General features: G+C 33.3%; 1 protein-coding gene across 13 annotated transcripts in view; it reads left to right on the forward strand.

The window, feature by feature from the left end:
- The window catches only part of LOC129942174 (uncharacterized), a 180,589-nt gene that overhangs the window by 96,910 nt on the left and 58,439 nt on the right, over nt 1-25,240 (forward strand). For 8 of the 13 annotated variants that reach the window (XM_056051005.1, XM_056051004.1, XM_056051006.1 and 5 more), the window contains 5 exons: nt 1,959-2,023; nt 2,134-2,354; nt 2,701-2,783; nt 8,483-8,620; nt 16,469-16,621. In XM_056051005.1, coding sequence (XP_055906980.1) covers nt 1,959-2,023; nt 2,134-2,354; nt 2,701-2,783; nt 8,483-8,620; nt 16,469-16,621 — 660 coding nt within the window. Of the gene's footprint in view, nt 1-1,958; nt 2,024-2,133; nt 2,355-2,700; nt 2,784-8,482; nt 8,621-10,564; nt 10,718-16,468; nt 16,622-25,240 lie in introns of all 13 variants that reach the window. The other 5 variants (XM_056051003.1, XM_056051008.1, XM_056051012.1 and 2 more) reach the window with 1 other exon arrangement.

The raw sequence follows: 25,240 nt of genomic DNA on the forward strand, positions 1-25,240 counted from the left end.
TATTAATTTAACCTCAAAAAATTTCTTAGCCCTAAACACTTTCTGCCCTCTATCTCTGAAACGTTAGTTTCAAGGCTCTCTGTGAGTGGGCAAACCGAAGTTGTTCTTCCAAGTAGCTCGAACATTATTTTTATGAATTACTAGCGGCTCTGTATCAGCCAAAAAGGTTTCTGCAAAGCTTCTTGGAACCTAAAGAGAGATTGAGCTTTCGAGAAAAGTACAATCTTTTACTAAAACGAATAAGTCTTTTAACTCGGTTGCGAGAAAAAATATATTGGTTCGTATTATAAGATGAAGGATTTTTTTATATCTCCTGAAAAACTGATCCCTTTCAAGAATAAGCATTTCGATTTCGTAGTTATACCAAGGACAATTTTTACTTTTAATTCTTTTTTGTACTAGTGGGATACATTCATTGTATAAATCAGTCAGTAAAGTATTAACAAGAGAAACTTTAGTTGAAACATCAGTTATATAAAGTATAATATTCCAGTTTTCATCATTATGAACTTTATCTTGTTTATCAGTCAAGTTTGCTTTTCTATATGACCAATAACTAAAGGTTCGGTAACTTCTTGAGGGTTAAACATCAAATTTAAAAGAACAAAATAAAAAGTCATGAATCAAGTCGGAAGTAGACCTTATTTGTTCAAAGTCAATAACTTTATCATTTGAGGATGTTAAGAACATATCAATAAGCGATGGATTATTTTGAGATTGAAAACAAGTTGGCCAAACGTTATTGATGGCTGAAAGACCAAATTTATCACAAAAATAACGAAATAATCGAGTCGTGGCACAGTTTTCTAGTTGATTAACATTAATATCAAACGCAATATGGTTGTATCTGTTACTTAAATTTAAAAGCGTTTCATCTAATTCAAATACAAATTCTTCTTTAACTAAACAACGAGGGCAGTATACAACGAAAAAATCGCATTTTTCAACGCATACAAATTCAATTTTAGATTAAGAAGATAAATAGATATGCTTTGATGAAAAACTTTCTCTTACAAAAATACACACACCACCTCCTCGTTAAGGTCGATCATTCCTAAACAGTTTTAACCTAGGAAAACTAACAAGTTGACAAGAAATTCCCTCATGTAACCACGATTCTGACACCATTACAACATCAAGATTAGAACAGCCAATTATTTGATGAAGCAGAGTATACTTCGAAACTAAAGAAACAGCTAACTTTGGCCCTCAATAACTTACGACACAGACACGAGATTTTATTTACACAATGTTCTTAACACCAACAATAATGTTTAAACCAGTTTCCAACTTACTATCATTCATCCCAAGGTTAACCTGAATTAATTTCTGGATTTTCTTGACTAAATATCGATTTGAAGTAAGAACAGATATCAAAAAATAGTAAAATTGGTCAATAAGAAACTATGATGGAAACTTGCATTAAAACTTACTCAATAAAAAGGAGCATTCTTCACGGAAAAGCAAATTCAAACAAAAGAGTCCTAAAAAATAAAGTTATACAGTTGTAGAAATTCAAATATTCTTTTTTTAGCACATTTCTTATATTCTTTTTTTCCAATCTTCAAACACTTAAGCTATTAAAACAAGCAAAAAATACCTTTTCTAGCATTTTATTTAAGTCTATATTATTCGCTTTACTTACGTTAAAGGTCTCAGAAGTCATAATAACCATTTCAAGAGAGCTATTAATTTTCTCTCCCGGGTCACTATGGCGTATACGCAACATTAGTTTTGTTTCTTTGTTTTCATTCGGTTTTTTGTTTTGTTTTTGTTGATGTTTATTTCTATTGTGAAGTGTCCCTCTCACCACCGTTTATATTAAATACATAAGGGCAAAAACTGTAGTAAATTGCCTCATTAAATCACATCCACATCTTTTATGGCTTAAAATAAAACATATAAAGGTTACAATTTACCTTATTTTCTTTTCCATATTTTTTCTCTTTTGTTTACAGGTACATTAACAGTTAATGTAAACGTATTACTTCTAAGCTTAGCATCGCCCGACGAATCTAGTTTGGTAAGTTTACGTACCAAATATGTTTAAAAAAAACGTTAACAATGTCCTCAAATTACCCGAGAGTCTAATTAAATGTATTTATTTATATTTTTGGTTTTTAATTGTTTTAGAAATATGAAGTTGAGTTCCTATTGAATCAACAATGGAATGATCCTCGACTGCAATATGGTAATAAATCGCAATATGATTATTTAAATGCACTGCATCATCATGACAATATCTGGACACCAGATACGTATTTCATTATGCACGGTGACTTTAAGGACCCCATCATTCCGATGCATTTCGCTTTGAGAATCTACCGGAATGGGACCATTACGTACGCAATGAGGTGAGCTCTAATATCCCAGTCTGAGGATTTTTATTTTTAGTCCTTTGCAATTTTCTTTTTTATTTTATTTATTCCACATCTCACCCTTCCATTTCCTCATGGATATCATTTGTCAACATCATCCTTGGACAATATAAATATGTATACCAATTGAAAAGGATACGTTGTAGGGATCATATTATTTTGCATCCTTTGACCATTTTCTTTTTTTTATTTTGTAACTTTTAATGTGAAAATTTTTAACAATCATCCGACAATTTGTATTCAAGTGTCCTTAACAAAAGAAAGTTCTTTTTTATATCCTTTTTCTCTTTTGTATGTTTATTTTGTTTGTATTTATTTTCAGACGTCATTTAATTCTGTCATGCCAAGGAAGTTTGCATATATTTCCCTTCGATGATCCTAAATGTTCATTTTCAATGGAAAGCAGTAAGTACTTTGCAAAGGAATTGGGTTTTGTAAGGATATAATATTCAGTTCAGTTCAGTTCAACAAGCTTGTTGAGTTCAACTTTTGTGTGTAACTGTGTAGCCAGTAGCCTTAAGAAGGATTTTAAATTTGAATGTTTTTTTTTGGGTGTACTTTGTCATACCTAAATATGTATATCCTGTGTGAGTTAACAAATGTATGCATATGTCGTATGACGCCAATGGCACACATTCCGTTAGTAGTTAGTTAGTAAATGAAAAAGCGGTGTCTCTTCCCATTTGCATTAATTAGAGTTTATTGTTACAACGAGATTTCTGTTTTGTTTTTTTCTTTTTTCCTTTTAATTTTCGTTTTTGCATTCGCTTGGTTTGTGTTGTGCTTTTTAGCTTAATGTGAAAACCTTCTTTTTTCCGCTTCGTTCGTTTGCGCGTATTTTTTGGCTGTTTTTAGTGCAATGCTTTTGATGTCCTTCAAAAGGATATAAAACAGAAAAACAGGAATATATTTTTGTCTAAATGTATGGTAATGTATGATGGTGCATTTCTATTTGGTTGTTTTTGTAGTAAAAAGTGTGTATGGAAGCCAAAAAATAAATGTATACAGCAATGGCTAAAATAATAGGAACAAAACTAATTTTTTTAGAATTATGTGTATTTTACACGGCAAATTTAAAACTTAATTAATTAATTTTAATTTAAAATATTTCATTGACGATTCATAAATTGTGATTTTTGAAAAGCAATTTCGTTTGTCAAGATTTCATGTAAGTATGGCCACAAAAATAGGAACACTTTATTTAAACTTCGAAAAACAATACGTTGTTAACAGAGAAGATAAGTTTTGTTAGGAGGCTTACATATGTCTAATCTCTTTAATATTGTGCTCAATAGAAACGTCAGTTTTTCAAAATAATATTCAAAGACATCAATTTTGTTACTATAATTTATGTCACCATCTAAGGAAAATATTTATATTGTCCACATTCTATAGATCGTCAACACATATAAGTTTTTTAAGTATTTAAGTTAAAGGTACTTGTCAACATTGTTCTTAAAAATTTGAATGTACAAATGAGATTGAAAAACAGAGTTCCATAAAATACTCGACATTCTTAATGTACGGTACACAACATAATCTCTATTTACTTGGCAGCAGTCCTAAATTGAAATTCTGGAAGTGCAAGTACATTTTACAGAGAATTTTTTGTTAAAATACCGATAAAACGACGCCGAAGAAAGAAAAATTCAATTTAACAATTAATTGATTTAACGTATTGACCCTTATACGTTAATGAAACACCTAATATAACAGTACCTACATTTCTCGTATTATTGATAAAAATCTTTCTTTTAGAAAATATTCATCACTTTTCAGTTTTTACATCAGCTCACGAAATTCTTTCATCAATAAACAAAATTAATTAATAAAACGAAAATTTTGTAAAAAAAAATTTGTACGTTGGGTCAATTTTTCTTTATTGATCAATGAGGTGATAAAGATTCACTATTAGCTCATTTAAAATATACAGGGTTATCCAGAAAATGCCTCTTGTAATTCATCTATATTGGCTCGAGTTGTTGGGGTTGGCATGTAGCACCGTCTTCTTGAAACCACATATTCTCCAAGTCGTATTCTTCAATAGCAGGCAAAAGAAAGTCGGTTATCATATGACCATAACGCTCCAATTTGTGTCCATTTTACGGTATACATGGTGGCTCTTCACAGTCGACTCCTCAACGTTTATTGGCCAAACGTCGTCATCTCAAAAAAAAATTGAGACGACTGGTTCAGTAAACAATCAGCCAACACCCGTACGTTTAAGGAATGCAAATTCAGCCGAGGTCATCGCTTCCGGCCGTTAAAGTGCACATCATAACCCGAATACTCAGAATTACTCGCCGTGCACAAGAACTCGGCCTTTCACAGACTTCAACTTATCTAATTATGCGTCAGGACTTGGGCCTACTCCCGTACAAGACCCAACCATTTTTTTTGTATATATATTGTGCGCGCACTAGAGCGAGCAATTAGGAAAGGAGGATAGGATTAGAAAGAAGAAACCGATGCATATTGGTTTTGAATTTCTGCACATTGTTGTGAGTGGGAATTATTGAGTCAGCTTAAGCGTTCACATTCGCGTAGTGCGGCTAAGGAAAGAACCTCTGTACTTAACAGTACGTCCAAAATTGGGCTCAAGTGTAAATTGATGCGGATTCCTAGCGGTCTTGGTATTACGGTTGAATTGTTTAAGGGGAGTAATGCAACTGGATATTTCGCTATAGCATTGTTTATAAAAATAACGATAAAACAATGACAGGCATGAGACCTTGCAGCAGTGTTCAAGAGAATCAAATGTATCGGTGAGAGAACTATCTCCTATCATTTTAAGAGCTCTTTCTTCAATACTATCCAAAAGACTCAAGTACTTTATTATAGCTCTACTCCAAATATGAAAGTTATACTCGAGTTTAGGACGCATAAAAGCTTTGTAAATTATAGCCACATCGGAAAGGGTAAAAAACTTCTTGCAACTTCGTAGAAAACCTAAAAACTGAAGATCAACTGACCTGGAAGCTCAAAGTTTTAACCATAGACAATGCCGTTTGTTCGCTAACTGGGCTTCGAATCGTTTGAAAGAGGTAGCCGAAAAATTTGACGAGGTGCATTTTTGGATTAATGGCTGTGCTAACAAGCAAAACTGCCTTATATGGGACGACACCAACACACGCGAGGTTCACCAGGTGATATTTTGCTTGAAATATCTTTATAGTCCAATCAATGAACGTAAAAAATTGCCTTCACCTCAAAAAAAAACCAAAAAGTTTTTAAACTTGGCACACTAACTAAGGGATGTCTGGTGATGACCCAAAAGAAGTCCCCAAAAAAACCGACGTGAGCTCTAACGGCAGTTCAGAGAAACATGGAGTTTGTTTAAGTTTTGTACTTTTATCTCGAAAACTATTTGTCGTATCAAAAAATGTTATTCTATAAAATTTAAGCTTATTAAATTTTATAAAAACAAGCATTGATGAATTTGTTCGTATCTCTTACAGTTTATTAAACAACTCTAGCGACAGCGAAGATAAACATACGTTTTTTTGGGTATATCTTGAAATCTATTTGTCGTATCAAAAAATAATTATCTACAAAATTAAAGCTTATTAAATTTTTGAAAGAAAAAATAGTATAAGGGTAAAAATAACTCCTTTATAAAAATTATTTCCTTTTACGCTGAACACAACATTAACATCTTCACCTATCACTGCAACGTTTGAAGTCTCCACAGATTTTTCTATTGAAGTTTGAATAATTAATAGGTCAGCATCGTCAGGTGCTTCTCTTACCTCTATGCCTTGGTAACAAAGTGCCATGGAAAGGAAAGGTATCAATCTTGACTTATTCTTTTCGTTGGAAAGAAATTCGAGGAAATCAATATTTGTTGTGGTTATTTTATGTCGTTTTCGCATCCCATTTTCATCAAACAATCATAATGGAAAGGGATCCAACTCATACTCCATATAAGTCTTTAAGTCTTCATCGGGTTGCTTTTTTATACTTATTTTTGGTATATCATTAAAGGATCCATTACCACAAAAAGACAAGAGGAGTGCTCGATTTTTTTGCGACAGTTTTACTTCAAATTTTCGTTGGCACACTATACTCGTAGCTCATCAATAAGCATTGTAGCAAGTTACTTTATCATCACTAACGATGCCACTCGCTATTGACATGATTTCATTTGTAACTGGAAATAGAGGATACCTTTGTTTAGTTGTCCGTTCCGACCACACCCCTGTCCTAAGTCGGTTAGTTCTTCTCATAGTAAAGTTACCTTCTTCCACAAAATTATTTAATTTATCTGAGGTCATCTCAGAATGCAGTTTTATCATGTCCTGCAAATACAGATGACATCATTTGGCGTACGAGAAGTGTCCGGCGGCATGTAAATGTGGAATCATATTATTCACACAGTTAATATGGGCATTCCAATCGCCAGACCGCTCATCGTGAATAAAATTTGTAATCAATGTAATGATATTAAATAACTGAATCCATAGGTCTGCTGTGGGTCCATTAGGTTTGATTTTGTTAAGATTTGTTTGTAGTTTGTCACTAATATGGATGAAATGAGGGTTTGGTTTTATTGCTTATAAAGAAGGAGTCTAATCAAGAAAATTTTTCTTGAATTTTGGATTTCATTTAATTATGTCAACTTGTTCTATTATTATATTAGCGAAAGAAGTCTGCATTAGTATTAAAGAACGAACTGCTCTAGCGAAAGCTTTTCCTTGCAGCATCTTTTCAAAACATGTTTTTCGTTAATGCCGATAGTGTTATTTTACAAACTAAATAAGTACAATCAAATTTATATAATATTTCTTTCTGAATTTTAATAAGCTTTAATTTTGTAGAAGATTATTTTTTCATACGAAAAAAGATATGTTTCTCTTCACTGAACTTTAATTTTGTAGAACAACATTTTTTGATACGGCAAATATTTTTCGAGATAAAAGTGCAAAACTTAAACAAACTTCATGTTTCTCTTAACTGCAGCTTGAGCTCACGTCGGATTCATGGGGACTTTTTTTGAGTCATCACCAAACTGTTGCTTTTTTGTTTTAATTTAAAAAATAATTTTCCCAATTCTCCAACCATTCATCAGATGAATCGGAGGGTATAAATTCGTAAACATTATTAGCTTCGTCTATATTTACTACTACTTTCTGTAATAAGTCTTGAATTTTTTTATGATGGTTTGATAAAGTGCCTGGAGATTTTTGAAGTAAAAAAATTCAGTTTGAAATTTTTTAACCCACTTACCACATACGAACGCACAATATCTGCAAAATAAAGAACTCGTCTTCCAAAAATGCTCTCGCAATATTTTGTCAAAACTCGTTAGCCGAAAAAAGAATCCAATCCATTACATTATTTTTCAAAATATGATTTTTTAGTCTCCTTAAAATTCTTGGATTTAAGATTTGCTGCAATTGCTGCATGATTTAAAAGCAGATATAAATTGGGCTTTATTTTTATCGACTTCCGTAAGGCGCTTGAGAAACTCTCACATGGAGTTTTGCTTTTATAATTATGAACCAAGTCCAATAGGTTACGCTCTTTACTTTTCAACCGTCGTGAATCAAACATGTTGAAAATTAATTCTGGGATTCCGCAAGGTAGTCACTTAGCACCAGTTCTTTATATTTTATTTATAAAAGCTATGCCGTCTGTATTACAATAATGTTAGAATTTCTAAAACAGTACTCGTGATTGTGAAGAATTGATATTATATATCGTAACTCGTTTTTTGATTGGCGTCTTCGTACAAGTAGCTATCTGTTTCTTAACGTCTATAAATAGAAAACTATGAGTTTACGAGAAAGTTTTCTGTAATTTCCTTCAATAACGTATGAATAAATTATTTAATTGTTAAACTTGTTTGACGATAGAGTAAAACTATCGAGTAAATTCAAATCAACTTTTTTCGAACACATTTTAGTGAAGAAAATTAAGACATAATTTCGAGTTAATCCATGATTAAAAATCCGACCAAAAAGTTGATTTTTTACCAAACGAAACTATTGTATTAGATTTTTCTTTTACTGTCCCTATTATTTTGGCCATATCTGTAGGTACAGGTATATTTAGCTAATTGCAATTTAAACGATTTTTAATTTCTTTAAATATTTTAATTTCAGTTTCATATGAATTATCACACATAAAATATGTGTGGAAAAATGACGAGGATACGCTACGTAAAAGTCCATCACTAACAACACTTAATGCATATTTAATACAAAACGCAACCGTAACGTGTTCTGTTAAAAGCTGGAGAGGTGAGTTGGCTTTATTTTGGTTTTAAATAATTTTAATTTGTTTGAAGATTTTTTTATTTTTAAATTTTAAACTAAATTCAATTAGAATAAATAAAAAGTAGGATTTGTAGTTTATTTTTAGGAGTAAGCACATAAATAAAAACAATAAAACCAAGAATTTTGTGTAATAGGTATTTTGGTATAAATATTTTAATTTTATTTCAGGAACATTAATAAATTGAGTATATTTTTTAATGAATTGCATAAATTCCAAACTAATCTCGACATTTTTTCCTATTTTGTTTTGTTTTGGTTGCTTTTTGATTTTTTAACTTTGTTTCAACTAACAATAATTTATTCTTGAGTGGTTGAAATAAAAAACAAAACTGTAAAAATAAATTGATTTAAAATTTATTTCGTAGATCAACTGATTTATTGAACTTCACAAATATGAATAAATGAATTTTATACAAGTTTTTGCATTATAAAATAAATGCATTTGATAGAATTAACTTTTTTGACTGAATGAAAGGAATAAATAATTGAAACATCAATTTGTTCTAACCTTTTTGAGTTGGTATACAGGGTCATTCATTTTTTTTAATTTAAAAATAAAGAGAAATGAAATACACACAGCGACAATTTACTGTTAAAATTTTGTTTTCTTAAAAAGTTTGGACTTTTTTATTAAAGATGAAAAATTATTATTCAAATTGCCGTTGCCTCTGGAAGTTATAGCTGTTATGTTTATCAGGCTTTGATTGTTGCATAATTTTAACTTTTCCTGATTTTATCACTACCCAGCTTTTGAGGGGGTAATATTTCTATAGGACCAATGTGTTTTCGTACGTTGAGGATCCAAAGAGATCGCAACAAACATAAACCCGTTGGCCCGAAAAACTCCTACAAAAATTTCCCATCAATCTATTGGTTTGTAACTTCTTCCGGGTAGGTGAAGAACAGAACTTGTTCATTCAATCTTCCTGAAATTACCAACTGATTCTTTCCAAAATCATGGAAACGCTATTAAACTATCAGCTTAAGAAAATAAAGCTATATAGACCCACTAGTGATCATCTTACCGAACAGAATCAAATCTTTTCATGGTTTTGGAGAAATTAAAAGGCATTTATTTCTAATAAAAAAGAAGAAGAGATTTTCTTTTTATTAGAAATATATTTTCCAACTTTCAATTCAAATTCTTTTGGCCGGATTCAAGTTTGAAATATACAAGAGGTGTACTTCAGGGATCCATTTAGTCTTCTATGTTCAATTCCAAATTCAAACATAAAATTACTACGAATACTGAGAAATCTAATTCTTATTACTTGGAGCAGCCATATTTTGCAAGGAACGACAATACATAGGTCTTCCAACATCAGTAAACAATTAGTTACGCAGCCGACATTCAAATGATATAATCACACTTCAAATGACAGCTAAGTCTAAAAGATGTCAGATGCCAACACTGTCATATTAAAAACACGAAATGAATGATCCTGTACTATTTTAATCAGAAAATAATTTTATAAATTATAAATTGTATAAAATCGGCACAAAAAATTGATCCTTTCAAAACAAATTTTAACAACTTCATTTTGAATGCATTTATTCGATGGTTTTCACTTCTTTAAGTTTTCAAGAAAGATCTGAGTTTATCTGCAATATTTTCCAATTAAGTTGTTGATTAAATTTATAACAAAGATTTTTAATATTTTACTTTTAAATTGATACACATGAGTGTTTTCGAGGCACATATTTGATTTTTTTTTAAATTTGCACCAAATTAGGTAGGATTCTTTTTACAAATTATTTTGAATAAATTTATTTTAAAATAAGTATTTATTTATATAGTTTGTTTTGGGAAAAAGAAATAAGACCTCTGCAATAAATTATGTATATCTTTTAAAATGTATAACCTTAAAAAAAATAAATAAACAAAAACCCCAAAATACATAATCGTAGGCAACTACAGCTGTCTTAAAGTCGATTTAATATTTACAAGAGATCGAGCATTCTATTTCACCACCGTTTTTATACCTGGAATAATATTGGTGACGTCCTCATTTATCACATTTTGGCTCGAATGGAATGCAGTTCCTGCTCGATCCATGATAGGTAAAAGAAAAAAATTAATATCGAAATCTCAAATCCAGATAATGAATTCAAAAATCCAAAACATCAACAATTTTCATTTGATTTAAACAAAATAAACAACAACAAAAACCATTTACATAATAATTTAAACATTACCATTAAATTAAAAAAAAATAATTAAAAGAAGAAAAAAAAAACTACAACAAATCCCTGGAATTTCCCTTTCTATTTTTACGTATTTGAGTAATTTTTTGATATTTTCTTTTTTGTTTAAATAATAAATTATATTCCTTACATGGCTAGATCCTTCCGTTAAATTTATATATATTCTTTTAACCAGCAGCAAAATATCATGCATTTTGTTTGAAACAATATATATTATCAAAATTATATTAGTCAAAGTTTACAGGGTGTTTCGGAAGAAACAATGAATAATTATACTCCCACCTCATTAAAAATATTTTTAGTTTGTTTTTTGACCGAAACGCTCTTTTTAAAACAAAAAAACATGCATAATGCAAAATTTATATTAAACGCCTGCTGTAGCTGATTGCCTTTTTGATGAATGCTGTAGTAAATTAATGTTATAAATATCCCGACATATTGTATTGCTATGAACATATTTTTGTTATTCTTTTTTATTTTAATAATTTATAGATACAAAATAAAATAATATTATAAAATAAAAAATCACGCAATTTGTTTTTGCATGGTTATTAAAATCTTAAATACTTATAAGTTATAATAAATAGATGCATATTGAAAAATTATGTTTGCATACATTTTCTAAGCCAATTATATTTATATTTTAAGGTTAGAAGGTTAGAAAAACAATATTAAGAACATTGAAGTATTAAAAACAATAAGAATTCAGAATGCAAGCATTTTATAAGAATACGTTTTCCAAATGAAAAGTTTTAAATAGTATGAACATTATTTTTCCTCAAAATATCAATAAATTGGTAAATTCCTAATATTTATTTCAAACATCCGTTAGGATGTCTACTTTCTTATTATCTTAGGTCTTCAGACCCGTTAAGTTCGTTGGGAACCTCTTAAGGGGCATAGGGCCTCTACTACGGATACGCACCATCGTGTACGACTTCCTAAAATGTGTTTCAGCGCCCTCCGACTCTTGCCTAGTGACGCTGATTCCGCCTCGACTGCTCTGCGCCATGTGCTTCTCGGTCGTCCAGCTCTTCTTCCTTCTTGTGTGAGCGGATTCCACTGCATTGTTCGGCCTGCAATGCAGTCATTACCTTTTCGAAGCGTATGTGCAATCCATTGCCACTTACTTCGTATTATAGATTCTATAGGTTCCTGACCTGTCTTTCTATGAAGGACATCATTTGATATACGGCTTGGCCAGAAAATTCTTAGGATGTTACGAAGACATCTATTCACGAAGGTTTGCAGCTTTCTTGTTATGGCTGAAGTAACCTTCCAAGTGCCCATAAAGAAGCACAGATTCGACATTTGTGCGAAACAGTCATTGCTTTGTTTTTTTGACAGCATACCGAACGTAGCTTTTGCTTTACCGATGCGGCAGATGACGTTGTGTTCGGTTCCGCCTCCGATGGAAACGATACTTCCAAGGTATTAAAAGCTCTCCACTTTTTTCACCGTTTGCGAGAAAATATTTATTTGAGAGGATGGTCGGATTCCGAGGCTTATCATTTTTGTTTTGCCGGAACTAACTTTCAGCCCCACAACTTCTGCTTCTCTCTACACTTGTTGTGATTTGATGGAGATCCATGATCCCATGAGTAAGAGAGTAAGCAAACATCGTCCGCGTAATCCAAGTGCTTTAAATAGGATGTCAAAGTCCATTGGATCCCTCCCCTACCTGACAAAGTTTAGCGCAGCACATCGCTTATCACCAACAAAAACAATATTGGCGACAGAATACAGCCCTGTCTCACTCCGCTTCGGATTTCGAAATCATCTTACAACCTACTATCGTGCAGATCGTGACACTTGTATCCATCATATGTTACTTTAATAACAGCAATTAGTTTTTCTGTGATGCCTCTAATCCGTAAAGCTAACCGGATATACTCCCTGTTAACGCTAGCAAAGGCCTTCTCGAAGTCGATGAACAGCAGGTGTAGTGGTGGTCGATATTCAACGCAATGTTCAATAATGATCCGCAGGGTGTTGTTATGATCAATACAGGAGGATCCAGCGCAAAATACAGCTTTTTCGGTATCGAGTGTGGCCTCAAGGTGTTCTCTGATGCGTTCCAGTATCTATTTTGATACTATTTCGGCAACGGCAGGTAGAACGCAAATTCCTCTCCAGTTTTTGCACTTTGTAAGATCTCCTTTTTTTGGGAGAGTAACCATAATTCCATTCTTCCACTCATGGGGGAAGCTTTCGGTGGTCCAGGCTTCTTTTATAAGCGGATAAAGCAGTTCGCTTGATGACATTGACCCTGCTTGTAAAAGCTTTACGCGAATTTCATCAAGTCCTACCACTTTGTTTAATTTAATTGCGGCAACGATCTCATCTTTACTGGGAGGTGTGGTGCGGAATCGGGGATTAGTTTCTTCAAGCGCTTCAGAAGGTATCGGCTGCAAGTTGTTTGCAAACATTCGATTTAAAACCGAGGAAAAGTGTTCTTTCCACCTTCTGACTTGCTCATCCACTGATCTTATGACAGTACCATCTACTTCTTTCACCAGGTGTTGCTTTGAGCTGTGTCCTGTTGTAGCACTTGTTTGCAGCATATTCTGCTGCTTGCACTAATGCGTTGATATGTCTATTTTTCATGCGATACCGGGACTCCAGCTCGTTTCTTTCTTCCCCTTGTGCAGCAGTTATTCGAGCCCTTAACTTTTTGCGTTCGTTGATCCTTGCCCAAGATTCTTCTGAAAGCCAAGTGTTGTTGCTTCCCTCTTTCCGACCGACTATTCTGTCAGCACCTGAAATGAAAACACTTTTCAAAGCATGCCAGTGGTGTTCGATGTCGTTTTGTACTGTGCTGCTGATTGTTATCATTTCGTGTGACTGGTGACCCCTCAATTGTTGACAGGCTGTGGGTCCTTTAGTCTGGCGATGTTGCATTTAGGGGCTGGTGTTATTCCGTTTGGTCTTCGAATTGTAGCTGTACGAAATCTTAACGTAGCTATTCTTAAGTGGTGGTCATGGCAAGTCCCATATCAACCCCTCTTCTGTTTCGTGCAATCAAGAGATTACTCCTGAGACGTCAACTAATCGCAAAGTGGTCAATTTTTTTGGAAGACACTTACCTGTCCGTCGACACGCAGCTAGTTTTATGACAGAGTTTGTGTTCAAACATAGTGCCACCAATCACAAGGCTATTGGCATTGCAAAAGTCTATGAACCTCTCACCATTGAGGTCTCCCATAACCAAAATAATATCTCCGCGTGGATTGTTGTTGTAGGCTATAATCCCAGTTGACTATAAAAACATTCTTTCTCTTCATCGGATGCGAATTCCGTCGGTGCGTAACACAGTATAATCGTACTCTACTCTGAAACCTAGGTTTGATAAGCCTTTCGCCAAAGGGCTTCCACGAAATAAGACTCCTGGTTGCCGTTTTTGTAAGGAGTAACCCAACACCAGCTTCTCGAGCGTTTCCTGGATTGTGACCAGAGTAGAGCGGTACAGTCACTTACGAAGAGAGCTAATCTCCGTAACTTATCCTGAAGTCAGGAGACTTCACCTTGAAATTTATGCTAAGCTATGTATATAGGGATACACAATTCATTGCCCTACTGCCACCACAAGGATGTAAAGCAAGAACTTCGACATGGCAAGAAAGTTGCATAGCTGGCCTAAACCAACTACCTGATCTGCCATGCCGCAATCTCCTGTCTGCAATTTCTAATACAATGCATTGTTTCGTTCACGATAGTACTTTTAGCTTTTCATAATCGTTTTCAGACTCACATCCCTTTTTTTCGGATGTGAAACTGCAACGACAAAATATGATTAGCTTTAACTCCGACCTTCACAGCATTGCACAATGGGAAATAAAAAACCTTGTATCGTTAAAGCGAGATATACCCCTTGCCATTATCCATGGATTTAACTTGCAACTTGGAACTGAAAATCTCGATATTATCGGTATGTGTACCATCAACCACCTCTTGTGGAACGATCACATAGGCGATGTCGCCAAAAATGCCGCAAGGTATTTAGGTTTCCTAAGGATATGCAAAATGTTTTTCTCACCCTATTATCTGGCTGTTATCTACGAAGCTTATTACGTCCAAAGCTTGAGCATATTTTCCATCTCCAAGATGTTGCTCCTTCAACTTACTAAAGCATGGGTTATCATGGGTTAATTTACGTCCCTTCAACATAGTCGTAGAGTTTTTTGTTTCACTTTTTGTTACCTTTATTTTAACGGATTAAGCTCTAAAGAAATAGCCAGCTGCATTTCTCTTCTTGAACAGTTCAACTTTAATACTCATTCTTGTAGGAATTCTCATCAGTATACCCTCGAGCACAACTTGTACTATCAAGTTCAGAGATTTGTTCTTTCGCCTTACTTCGCGAATATGGAATGCCTTACCACGTTCTGTCTTTTCCAGCCATTCATATAGCACAGAAGGGGCTCTGCTTAGGTATTTAGTTAAGTTTTAAAGTATATATTTTTTAAATATTATATCTGAGGTTAACATTATAAGTTTAATTAGTGTTTAATGATGATCGATAGCGGATGGTGTGAGCAGTACCTTGCGTCCATACGATTTTCTTTTCCTTAGTTATAGCGCCAGAATATAATGAGAATCAATAAGAACGAAGTTATTTCTTAAACATTCAACAGAAAATAGCCAATAGGCCCCTCTGATTAAATTGAAAATGATTCTTTTACGAGCTCGTAACGATTAAAAATATTTTAACTTCGATTTGGGATTGCATTGTGGGTTTTTAGCAAGCGGTGATTTTTGGGGTTAGGGAATGTTTCCATATTTTGGCTGTAATTTAAACTAATACATTTTTCCAATAGAAAAATCGATTGCCAAAAAGCATGTGCCCATAATAAAAAATGGGAAATAAGGAATCGTTGAAAAAAAAAATGTTTTTGACAAATGGCCATAACTATTTTTGACATATTTCCAAACATTCCAAACTTATTAAATATTTTACGTTTGGTAAAATATTAGCCAACTTCAAATATTTTATTAAACAAACAATTTAATAATGAAAAGAATAAGTTCGTCGAGTTCGTGGACGGGGTTATGTGCAAAGGGATTTCCTTGCTCTCTCCTTCCAACATCTTATAGACGTTTGATGATATTTGAACTTGTTGACTTGTTAACATTGGATGTGAAAAGAAGAAAAGGTAGATATACAGAAAACCATCACGAATTTTATCGCAAGGAAAAACTACTTTATGGAATTCGAAATTCTCAAAAATTGTCGCAAAAACCTGACGTGAAAAGTTATTTTTAATCGGATTTGAAAGAAAGTCCTCAAAACCCATCAAAAAAGTTCAATTTGAAACCTTGATTAAAGATCCAAAATGCTTGCATTCAAATTTTAGAGCTTAAATAAGAACAAAAAATATAAATTAACCTTAAGAACATACGCGTAGCGTTAGAAACTTTAGGATTAGCTTAGCTCTCAAAGAGACAATTTTTATTTAAAAATACAAAACAAAACTGCAAAAAATGGTTACGCCATTTTGCTTCTTTTGAATGAAATTTTTGAATATAGCAAACAAAACAAAAAATAAAAAACAGAAAGGTGCTTTTAAAAAATGGCATTTTTTTATTGCTTCGCTTTTCTTTTTGAAGGTAACTACAGTTGCCTGAAAGTTGAACTTATGTTCACAAGGGATCGTGCATTTTATTTCACAACTGTATTTATACCTGGAATCATATTGGTGACATCATCATTTATCACATTTTGGCTAGAATGGAATGCAGTACCAGCCAGAGTTATGATTGGTATGTAACAAAAAATAAAAACAAACAAATAAAAATCGAAATGAAAATCAAAATCAAAATATTAAAAAAAAAATAGTTTTACTACAAAATAATGTAGGGTCAAAAACCTAAAGTATTCAAAATATCAAGTTGACAAAAACACGGTCTTTTGAAACTATATAAATTGGCTTAATTTCTAGGGGATAGTTATAAAAATAAAATAAAATAGGAATTAATTTTCTTTTTATTTTAAAATCTGTTATATTGCTAAAAAAAATGTTCAATTTGTTAATTGCAAGTAGTTTAAAAGTAGGTTAAAAACGTGTTTAAATATTCACTTTTATGCACAAGCTATGTTCTGCATGCGCATTGTTATAAAATTAAAAATTATTATACTTTATCTAAGTCTCCCTTAATCCAATACTATCCCGTTTCTTTCTCCCAAAAACCAAACCGAATATTTTTTTTTTAAAACAAACTTTTTTAATTAAATTTTTGAGGTAAAATAGAAAATATCTAAATTTATTTTCAAATCCACTTAAAGTGTCGTCTCCTCGAGAAAAAATATTGTTGTTTTGAAAGCTCTGCAGAATAAGATACGAAAAATTACACACACAAAAATAAAACAGAACTAAAAACTGAAAAGTGGTCGAAAACAATAAACTAGGTTAAGCGGGGTAACGCGACTAACGACTAACTATTCGTACAATTGCGTTCTCATAGTTTAGCTGCACTAAATTGTATCTGTATATGTACTTTGTGCCTTCGACTCGACTTCGACAGTTTGTTGGTTAAGCTTAGAAACAATAAATTCACATGACAATGGGAATGGGGATGCTGTATAGGGGTGGATGAGGGTTGTACTAAAGGGTGTTTTCTTGGAGGTATAGAACTCTTTCGAATGGAAAAATAAAGATCATTTTTTCAAATGTACATGAAATAAAAGGGCTAGCTCAAAAGTAAACTCTTCTAGAGGTCATCGAATTTAAGATGAATTTTACCAACCTTGACCTTAAAATGAACACCGTCAGTGATCTGTACGTATTTCGAAAACAAGCCTTGTTTTCAAAATGAATTTAGAAGTGTTATTCAATGTCAATCCAAACTAAAAATAAATCACTTTGACAGCTGTCAAAATAGCTAACAGTTAAAACAGTGTTGCCAACTTAAAGTTGTATATCTCTAAAAAAAAAAGAAACACCCGTTTTTAGAGGGTTGTAGTACTTGTTGGGTTTTGAAGTTCTTTTAAATGAGTTGTAAGCGCTGGCACTGGGCAGACGAAAGCAATTGAATAGAATTTCATCTCTAAAGCTAAAAATACCAACTGCCAACCCTACACACCCTCACAGCAACATACCCTCCCTCATCCCTGGTTTCGTTAATGGGGATGGAAATGGTAGACAGTTGGGTTTTCTAGTTTTCTTGTTTGCTGAATGGCGTAAACATGGCGCACTGTTTGTTATTGTATATGTATTGTTTATTGTTAAATTGTGCATACTACCGTTGCGGTGCGGTGATGTTGTTTCTTCTATATGTTTCACCTATATTGTACACTTTTTCATTGTTGTTTTATTTGTGACATTTTTAAAAAAAATTGTTCTGTTGTTTTTTGAAGTCAGGTCTTGTGGCAGAATTGTGCATTCATTTCTCTGTTCTGCGGATATTAATTCAGAAAGTTTTGTTAGAACCAAAAAGTGCAGTTACCACTTCTAGTACCTTCATGCACTATTTCCACGCTCCTCGGCTCCAACACAAATCCTCACATCGCATCTCATCGCATCATCAGAGATCTGAGAGGGAATTTAATATGTCATCCTTTAAAATAAAACCATGTTGATGGTTTCTTTGTTTTTTTTTTGGGTTTGAGGGAGGGTTGAAGCGAAGGTGGCTATAATATTATTGTAAGGGATGTATAAAAATAAAAAGAAAACAACGAACAACATCGTAAAATTGGATACGATATGAGCATACGAAGAATTATTGAGGTTAAAATGGGTGCAAGTTCTTTGCTGTCTTCGCTTGGGGGGATATTTTTATTTATCTTGTATTTTAACATAAAATGACATTCAACCATATATTTAAGTCATGTTGTAGGCATGGTTTTGTTTTTTTTTTTTTTTTTGTGGGGTTTTTAAGGAAAAGGAAAATAAAGTATGTTTAGGGTTACCACAAGTCAAGAGGGTGTTTTTTTGAAAAATGGTTTTGGATGGAGACACATGGAGCTGTTTATTGGAAGAGATTTTTTATGCCTACATAAGTTAAATCTTGTGTGAATTGTTGGCTTTTTTGAGGTATAAGGTAGGTAGTAAAAATGTTATTTACAGACTTTAGGGAACTGATAACTGGCTGATGGGGCTCGTTAGCTTCGGGGATTTAAACCTTTTAAAAAAAATTAATGGTTCGATAAGGAGAAAAGGTAAAAATGCTGAGAATCAAAATTTGGATTTTGGAATTTCTAATGAAATATTATTTTTCGAACTTCGCATTATTTTCTTATAAGATAACATCATTCATTGAATGCTGAATGGGTATTGGGAATTTTATTATATTTTAGAAGCAGACATTTTTACTTTGAGTTATCATTTAGTAGTAGATTGATAACATTCGCTTAATAATTGGATGAAGTCATTTCATACAGAAGACAAAAAATGTTAGCTACATAAATCTATGCCGAAAGTGTACGGTCAAGTGAGGAGGTAAAACATAAAACAAACAAAGACAAGTCATTTGAAAACTGTTATATGATTCTTGTATATCAAAAGATATGTATACAAAAGACCACCCAAGAAAAGATCATATAAAAGGGCACCAATTTGAAAGTTTCAAAATAATAATTGACCAAGGTTATGTTAGGTTTAAAGTGGCGGTCGATTATGTTAATATGATTAAGAGTGCTAAGATCGTTCTAGAACAACTCTCCTAGTTAATTCTGGCATTTTTGCACTAGTGTAAGGCATGTACAGAAGAGAGGAAGAACTATTTCTTCCACATCAATACAGCTTTTGCAAAAGTCATTTGAGAATAGGCCTAGCGACGTGTCATACATACTTTCGTATTAGACAGTGTCCGGTTATGACAGCGATTACAGAGCTTATATGTGATTTACTTAGAGATAGCAAGCACCAAATTTTTTTAATTTGTTAAAATTAATTCTTTAAAATAATAAACATGTCGCTAATTATGACAATACTAAAAAACAACAATATGCAATATTTTTTGTGATCCTATCTTTCCCATATACAAACCAACTGGATGGTTTGCCCACTCGAGAGCATAACACGTGTAGTTGTAGAAGTGTTCAAATTTAAGCCGCAGACAGTCATCGTTTGGCCTTGAGACTTATTGATAGTCATCGCAAATGCCAATCTAATTGAAAATTGAAGGCGTTTGAATTGAATTGGCACATCTGTGGGTAATATATTTTCACCTCGAAGTTTGCTAAATAGAATTATGGCTTCGATAACATTTTTCATCAATTTTTGTGCAGAAATCGACCGGTAATTTTATGCATCCAGTTTCATCTTTAGTAACTTTCCGTCGCCTATATCCAACAGTTGTTTTAAAAATGTTTCAGTGGATGGATTTTGAAGCATTTGAACACTCATATTTACTTTCACTTGTACTTTTTCAACATTACGCCTCAGTGGATTTTAAGCACGTGTTGATCTCATCAGCTTACGTTGAACGTGGTGATATTACTTCACCTGATGCCTTCTTCATAGCGTCTTGCATTAGCAACAGCTTACACTCAGCAAATGGTATGCCACCATTAGCCAAACGTGGTAGAACTAGTTGTACTACGGCCGGATTTAGGGGAGGGTAACCTCCACAAACGGGGGGCCCCCACGATAGAGACTTCGGAAAATTTGTGTTTAAAATTCTAACTCTTAAACACTAGTACATATCTATTCCTTTGATATTTATGTTTGTTTCTCTTTTACCTTTACCTACAGTACTTTGTACATATCTACATAATTATTTAATTATGTATTTTAATCTTAAATAACAGAAATCGTCGATCTATATTTGTTCACTCCAAGCAGGCAATCAGTGAAATATCAAAATCTCAAATGGCCCTAATTAGAAGCACTTCCAATTCACTACCCATCTTAAGGGAGTATCCCAATCGCTTAATGGCTGAGAGGGGTGGTACTTGCCCGCAACCTCGGAGGTTGGGTATTCGATTCCGTGTAACGAAATTTTGTTTGTTCATATTTATATGTACATATAAATTAATTGCTGTATATCGGTGTTCTTCAATTCTTGGCAAAAATCAATTATTATTGACTAATTTGTAATTTGTCCATTGGCTGTTCAATTATTTGACTTTATGAAGAATTTGTACACGTTTTTCACAGCCAGTAAAGAGCGGCCCGAATTTTGATTGATGATTATCGGAGAAAAAAACGCGGCCAGTTTTTAGTCTTGAAAAAGCTCAGCGACACTCGTTGGTCTTGTCGAGCTGAAGCTACGAAGGCTATTCGGAAATCAAAGAAACTCTAACCAGCATACTTCCAATAAAGAGCAAAAAGACATCGTGAGGAACGAAGCAACGCACCTTCTGCAGAAGAAAAGTGGTCTCGAAACCGCTTTGTTTGCAACATTTTGGAACGATATCTTGGAGCGATTCAACGCTACAAACAAGATGTTACAAGACCAGAAAATGATTCTTGAATCAGCAATGCGTGTACCAGAATCATTGAAATCATTCGTGGAATCCAAACAAAATGATTGTGATAAATACGAGGAAGCAGCCCAAAAATATCCCATACTAATGAATATGTAAAATCACGGACCCGCACCAGAACGAGATATGTGAGGTTGAAACAAGAAGTAAATCTGTCACGCAAGGAAAAATACAAAGTATCCGCCTTCATCCTAGTGATTGACCAGCTATCCGTTTCTCTTTCTGAAAGATTGCATGCCTATGAAGCTGTACGTTCGAGATTTGGATTCCTGAATCACATTGAGAAGATGGATGCTGAAAATTTGCACGCTGCAGCAGAGGTTTTGTTGAAAGTGTATCCGCATGATCAAGAGTCTAGTCTTTGAGAATGTATTTGGTTTTGATGGTAACAAATGGCACTGAATAGCGCTCATTTTCAAAAATTAAAATTATAAAAAATAGGCTTCGTACTACGATGGGACATACCGTCTATCGCAGATTTCTAGTATTGCAAGCGATTTACTCCGAGAACTGGATTTCAAAGAAATCATCAACGATTTTTCGGCGAAAAAAGCTCGAAGGGTTCCGTCCGTTAACCTAAAAATATAGTTAGTAGTTCTGAGTACACACCTCCACCAACCCCATTATTTGTTTTTGATACATCCATCCATCCATTTGACTGAATCGTCTTTCAGGAATGCCCTTTCCTCCCAGAAAGTATTGGAAGGTATAGAAATCCGGACATTTCGGTCGAATTGCAGTTGGGCTATGGTATGGTCTGATGTGCTTTGGAATTGATTCAATGTACTCAAAAATTACTGAGTGGCCAATATAGTTGTTAACCCACTGCAATGAAGCTTTGAGGCGAATAGCAGAGCATGCATCTATTTGTTTGCTAATTATATCAAGAGGTGCTAGGTGCCGCAGATGGGGTCGTACGAAGCGATCCGCTTGAACATAGGCAAGCTGAACGTTAGACTTTATTTGGTTTGCTACCTTTTATAGGGTTTTCTAAAGTAATCCACCATATTAAAATCCGTCGGATTACGGATGCGTATAATTCGAGGTTGAAAGCCCAATTTATTACCAATAGCTTTTTTGTAAGAGAAGAAAGCTACAGTAGATTTGTCGAGTCTTCTTTGTGAATTGCGTTCCCAATTTAATTTTTTGTCTTAATTGAGACCCCTGTACAACGCCTCGTCTGAGAATTTTAATTGGATTCCTTTAATATAGGGAGTGTTAGCATATAAAACAAATTAGGCAGTCTCAAATATTTAAATATAATTCTTTGAAAAAAGCGCTTTTGAAACTTATTTCGTAACATTTTTCCACATGTGAGTCAAAAAAGTCAAAATTACATAAATAAATAAATTAGGTGCAACAACAGTCCTTTGGAAACTAAGGCCTATTGACTTTCAGCTCTCAACCATTCCTGCTTGCGAGTATTGTTCGATTTTTCAATTCCTAGTAAGAGGCAGTATCGTTGAAAAAAAAACTTAAGACGGCATAGGTAGGGTTTAAATCGAAGACCTCTGGCAAGACAGTCCAACACACTAACCATCAATATAATTTACTCTCCCATAATATTAGCACAATCCAACAATATTTTTTTCTAGAAGAAAAACATACTTCTGCTTACATAAATATGAATGATCCAAGGACTCAATTATAGTGGCCTTAAAACTAATCTGGAAGTACATTCATAAGAGAATTAAGTCTTAGTTATTCCAATAACTGTATCAAGTATGTTCCTGTGAACGTTGTTCATTTAAACGATATAAAAATTCTTTAAAAACACTGGAAAGATGTTCCTTTTTGATCTACGTTTTAATTAGTACAATAATATGTTAATACAAATCCTTTTTTATTTTAACATAATTTGAATTATTATTTCTTATAATATTCTCATATTCCTCTCATGTAAAGGCACAATTCCAATTTAAAATACTTGAACTACAGTCTAAGAAAACTTTACCAAGCAATTTACGGAGCTTAATAACTTTATATTCAACTTGATCGTGATAAAACAAGAGTTTCTACTAAATTCAGATTATCATAAGTAATTTGAATATTCATTTTTGAAAAAAGTCATCAAAATCTATCGCAAATAATATTAAAGGAAACTCGTACACATAAGAAGATGTCCTTATTTCATAATATAGTAAATATCTAATAAAACGTGCCCTACTTTCAAAACAAAACGAAATAAAAAAGAAAATTCCACTCCTTCTTCTAAGTTTAACAATATGTATAACATGCCAAAAACTTCTCAGCCTAAAATAAATTACAACTCTTACATTAATTTGTCAAAACTTTTTATTTTTCGTATCCTTGGAAAGAAGACTCTTTCTCGTCTCTTTATAACGTCGAATATACGTATCGTATTAACCAGCATTGCGCGTGCGGCAACCCTTTCATCAAAATTGACATAATAACGACGTCAAGTTTCCTGAATTTAGACCTTTTACAAAAAACAAACAAAAACAACAACGAAAAATAATATGTTTAGAAAGGAAAACTTCCAAAACCCATTTTCGTGCGATGATGAATGGCGACAGTTCAACCCCAAAAACTGTCATTCAGTTAAAACACAAAAATTATGTCAACGCGAGGGCATTATGTTGGCATCGTCATCGTCATCATTCGTCATCGGTAGTCGTCAAAGTCGACATCGACGTCGTCATTTGTCGTCAAAAGCTAATTTGTTCGAATTATACACTTCAAACCTGGGGTTTTCGAGAGCCTAATGTTAGGAAAGTATATTCGTACAATACCAGCTCTAGTTAGAGGTTAACCAAACAAAGTCTTAGACTTTGCGAACATGAAACAAAAACAAAAACAAAAATGACTAATACCTACTTTTAAGTCGAAAAGTTATTTTTGAAACTCATGCCCATCCTCCCTCTGCACTTCACGTCCACACATCCTTTTTGAATATACACAGAGAGCAGAAATAAAAACAAAAACTATAAAAACTATGCAAAAGAAGGATATGGGGATATAATATTAAGGACGACATCCCATTCTCTTATGCAGATTTATTCAGTTCACAGAGAAAATGTATGCCGTATCGCGTGGCGTCTTAAGTGCTGTGCAGAATTCGCGATGGGACCGATCCAATGATGCGATGATGCTGATGGGCGCTGGGTGGTAAATGGCGGATGTGGAGGATGGCGTATGTTGTGTGGTAACCCTTGATCCTTGTAAGCCAAGGACGTGACTTTTCGTCATCATTTTCGTTCTTGTTCTTGACATTAGAGCGAAAGTATAATAAATATAAGTTTTGCATCGTTAGAGAAATCAAAAAAAGAATCAAAATCTTAATATTTTCCAAATGTTATATAGTCCTTGTTCCTCTCTCTCTCTTGAAGATGACTCTGATGATGGCTAAGAAGGATATCATCTGTTCTTCTGTCTTTGATTCTGACTGTGGTGTATACTTGAGCAATGACATTGCCATTGAAGCTTTTCCCAGATGATCTGCTGTTCAGATGTCACTGTTCTAGTTTATTGTGTTTTTGACTTATTTATTTGTTTTTCTTTTGTTTTGTTATTTTGTTGTTACTATTCAAAGATTAATTGTTTCAGAAAAACTTTTGTGTTTTTATATTTGTGTTTTCATAAATCAATGTCAAAATGAGATAAGGAAGGGGGAGCGTAGATAAAGGGGAGGGTGAAGTGAACACAGCGTGGACGCGCTCCTGACAAATTAATTTGATTTAAATACTTTATTCCACTTAAAGGACTTTTTTAACATCGGACTTTTTTTGTGAGCCATACAGTGGGAGGTAATCAACTCAAAATTGGAATGTATATTTATTAAACAGTTTCATAAGCCTCTTTCTATTTAAACGTAGGATGATACTTGCTTCTGACATTTGTAGAAGTAATCTTCTTCTTAGGGTCCTCTGTTAAGACCAATCAATTAGAAAAATTTACTTACTTAAAAATTCTTTAAAACAGGTCTCTTTTAA

The sequence above is a fragment of the Eupeodes corollae genome, chromosome 1 (assembly GCF_945859685.1).
Source record: "Eupeodes corollae chromosome 1, idEupCoro1.1, whole genome shotgun sequence".
Classification (NCBI taxonomy): domain Eukaryota; kingdom Metazoa; phylum Arthropoda; class Insecta; order Diptera; family Syrphidae; genus Eupeodes; species Eupeodes corollae.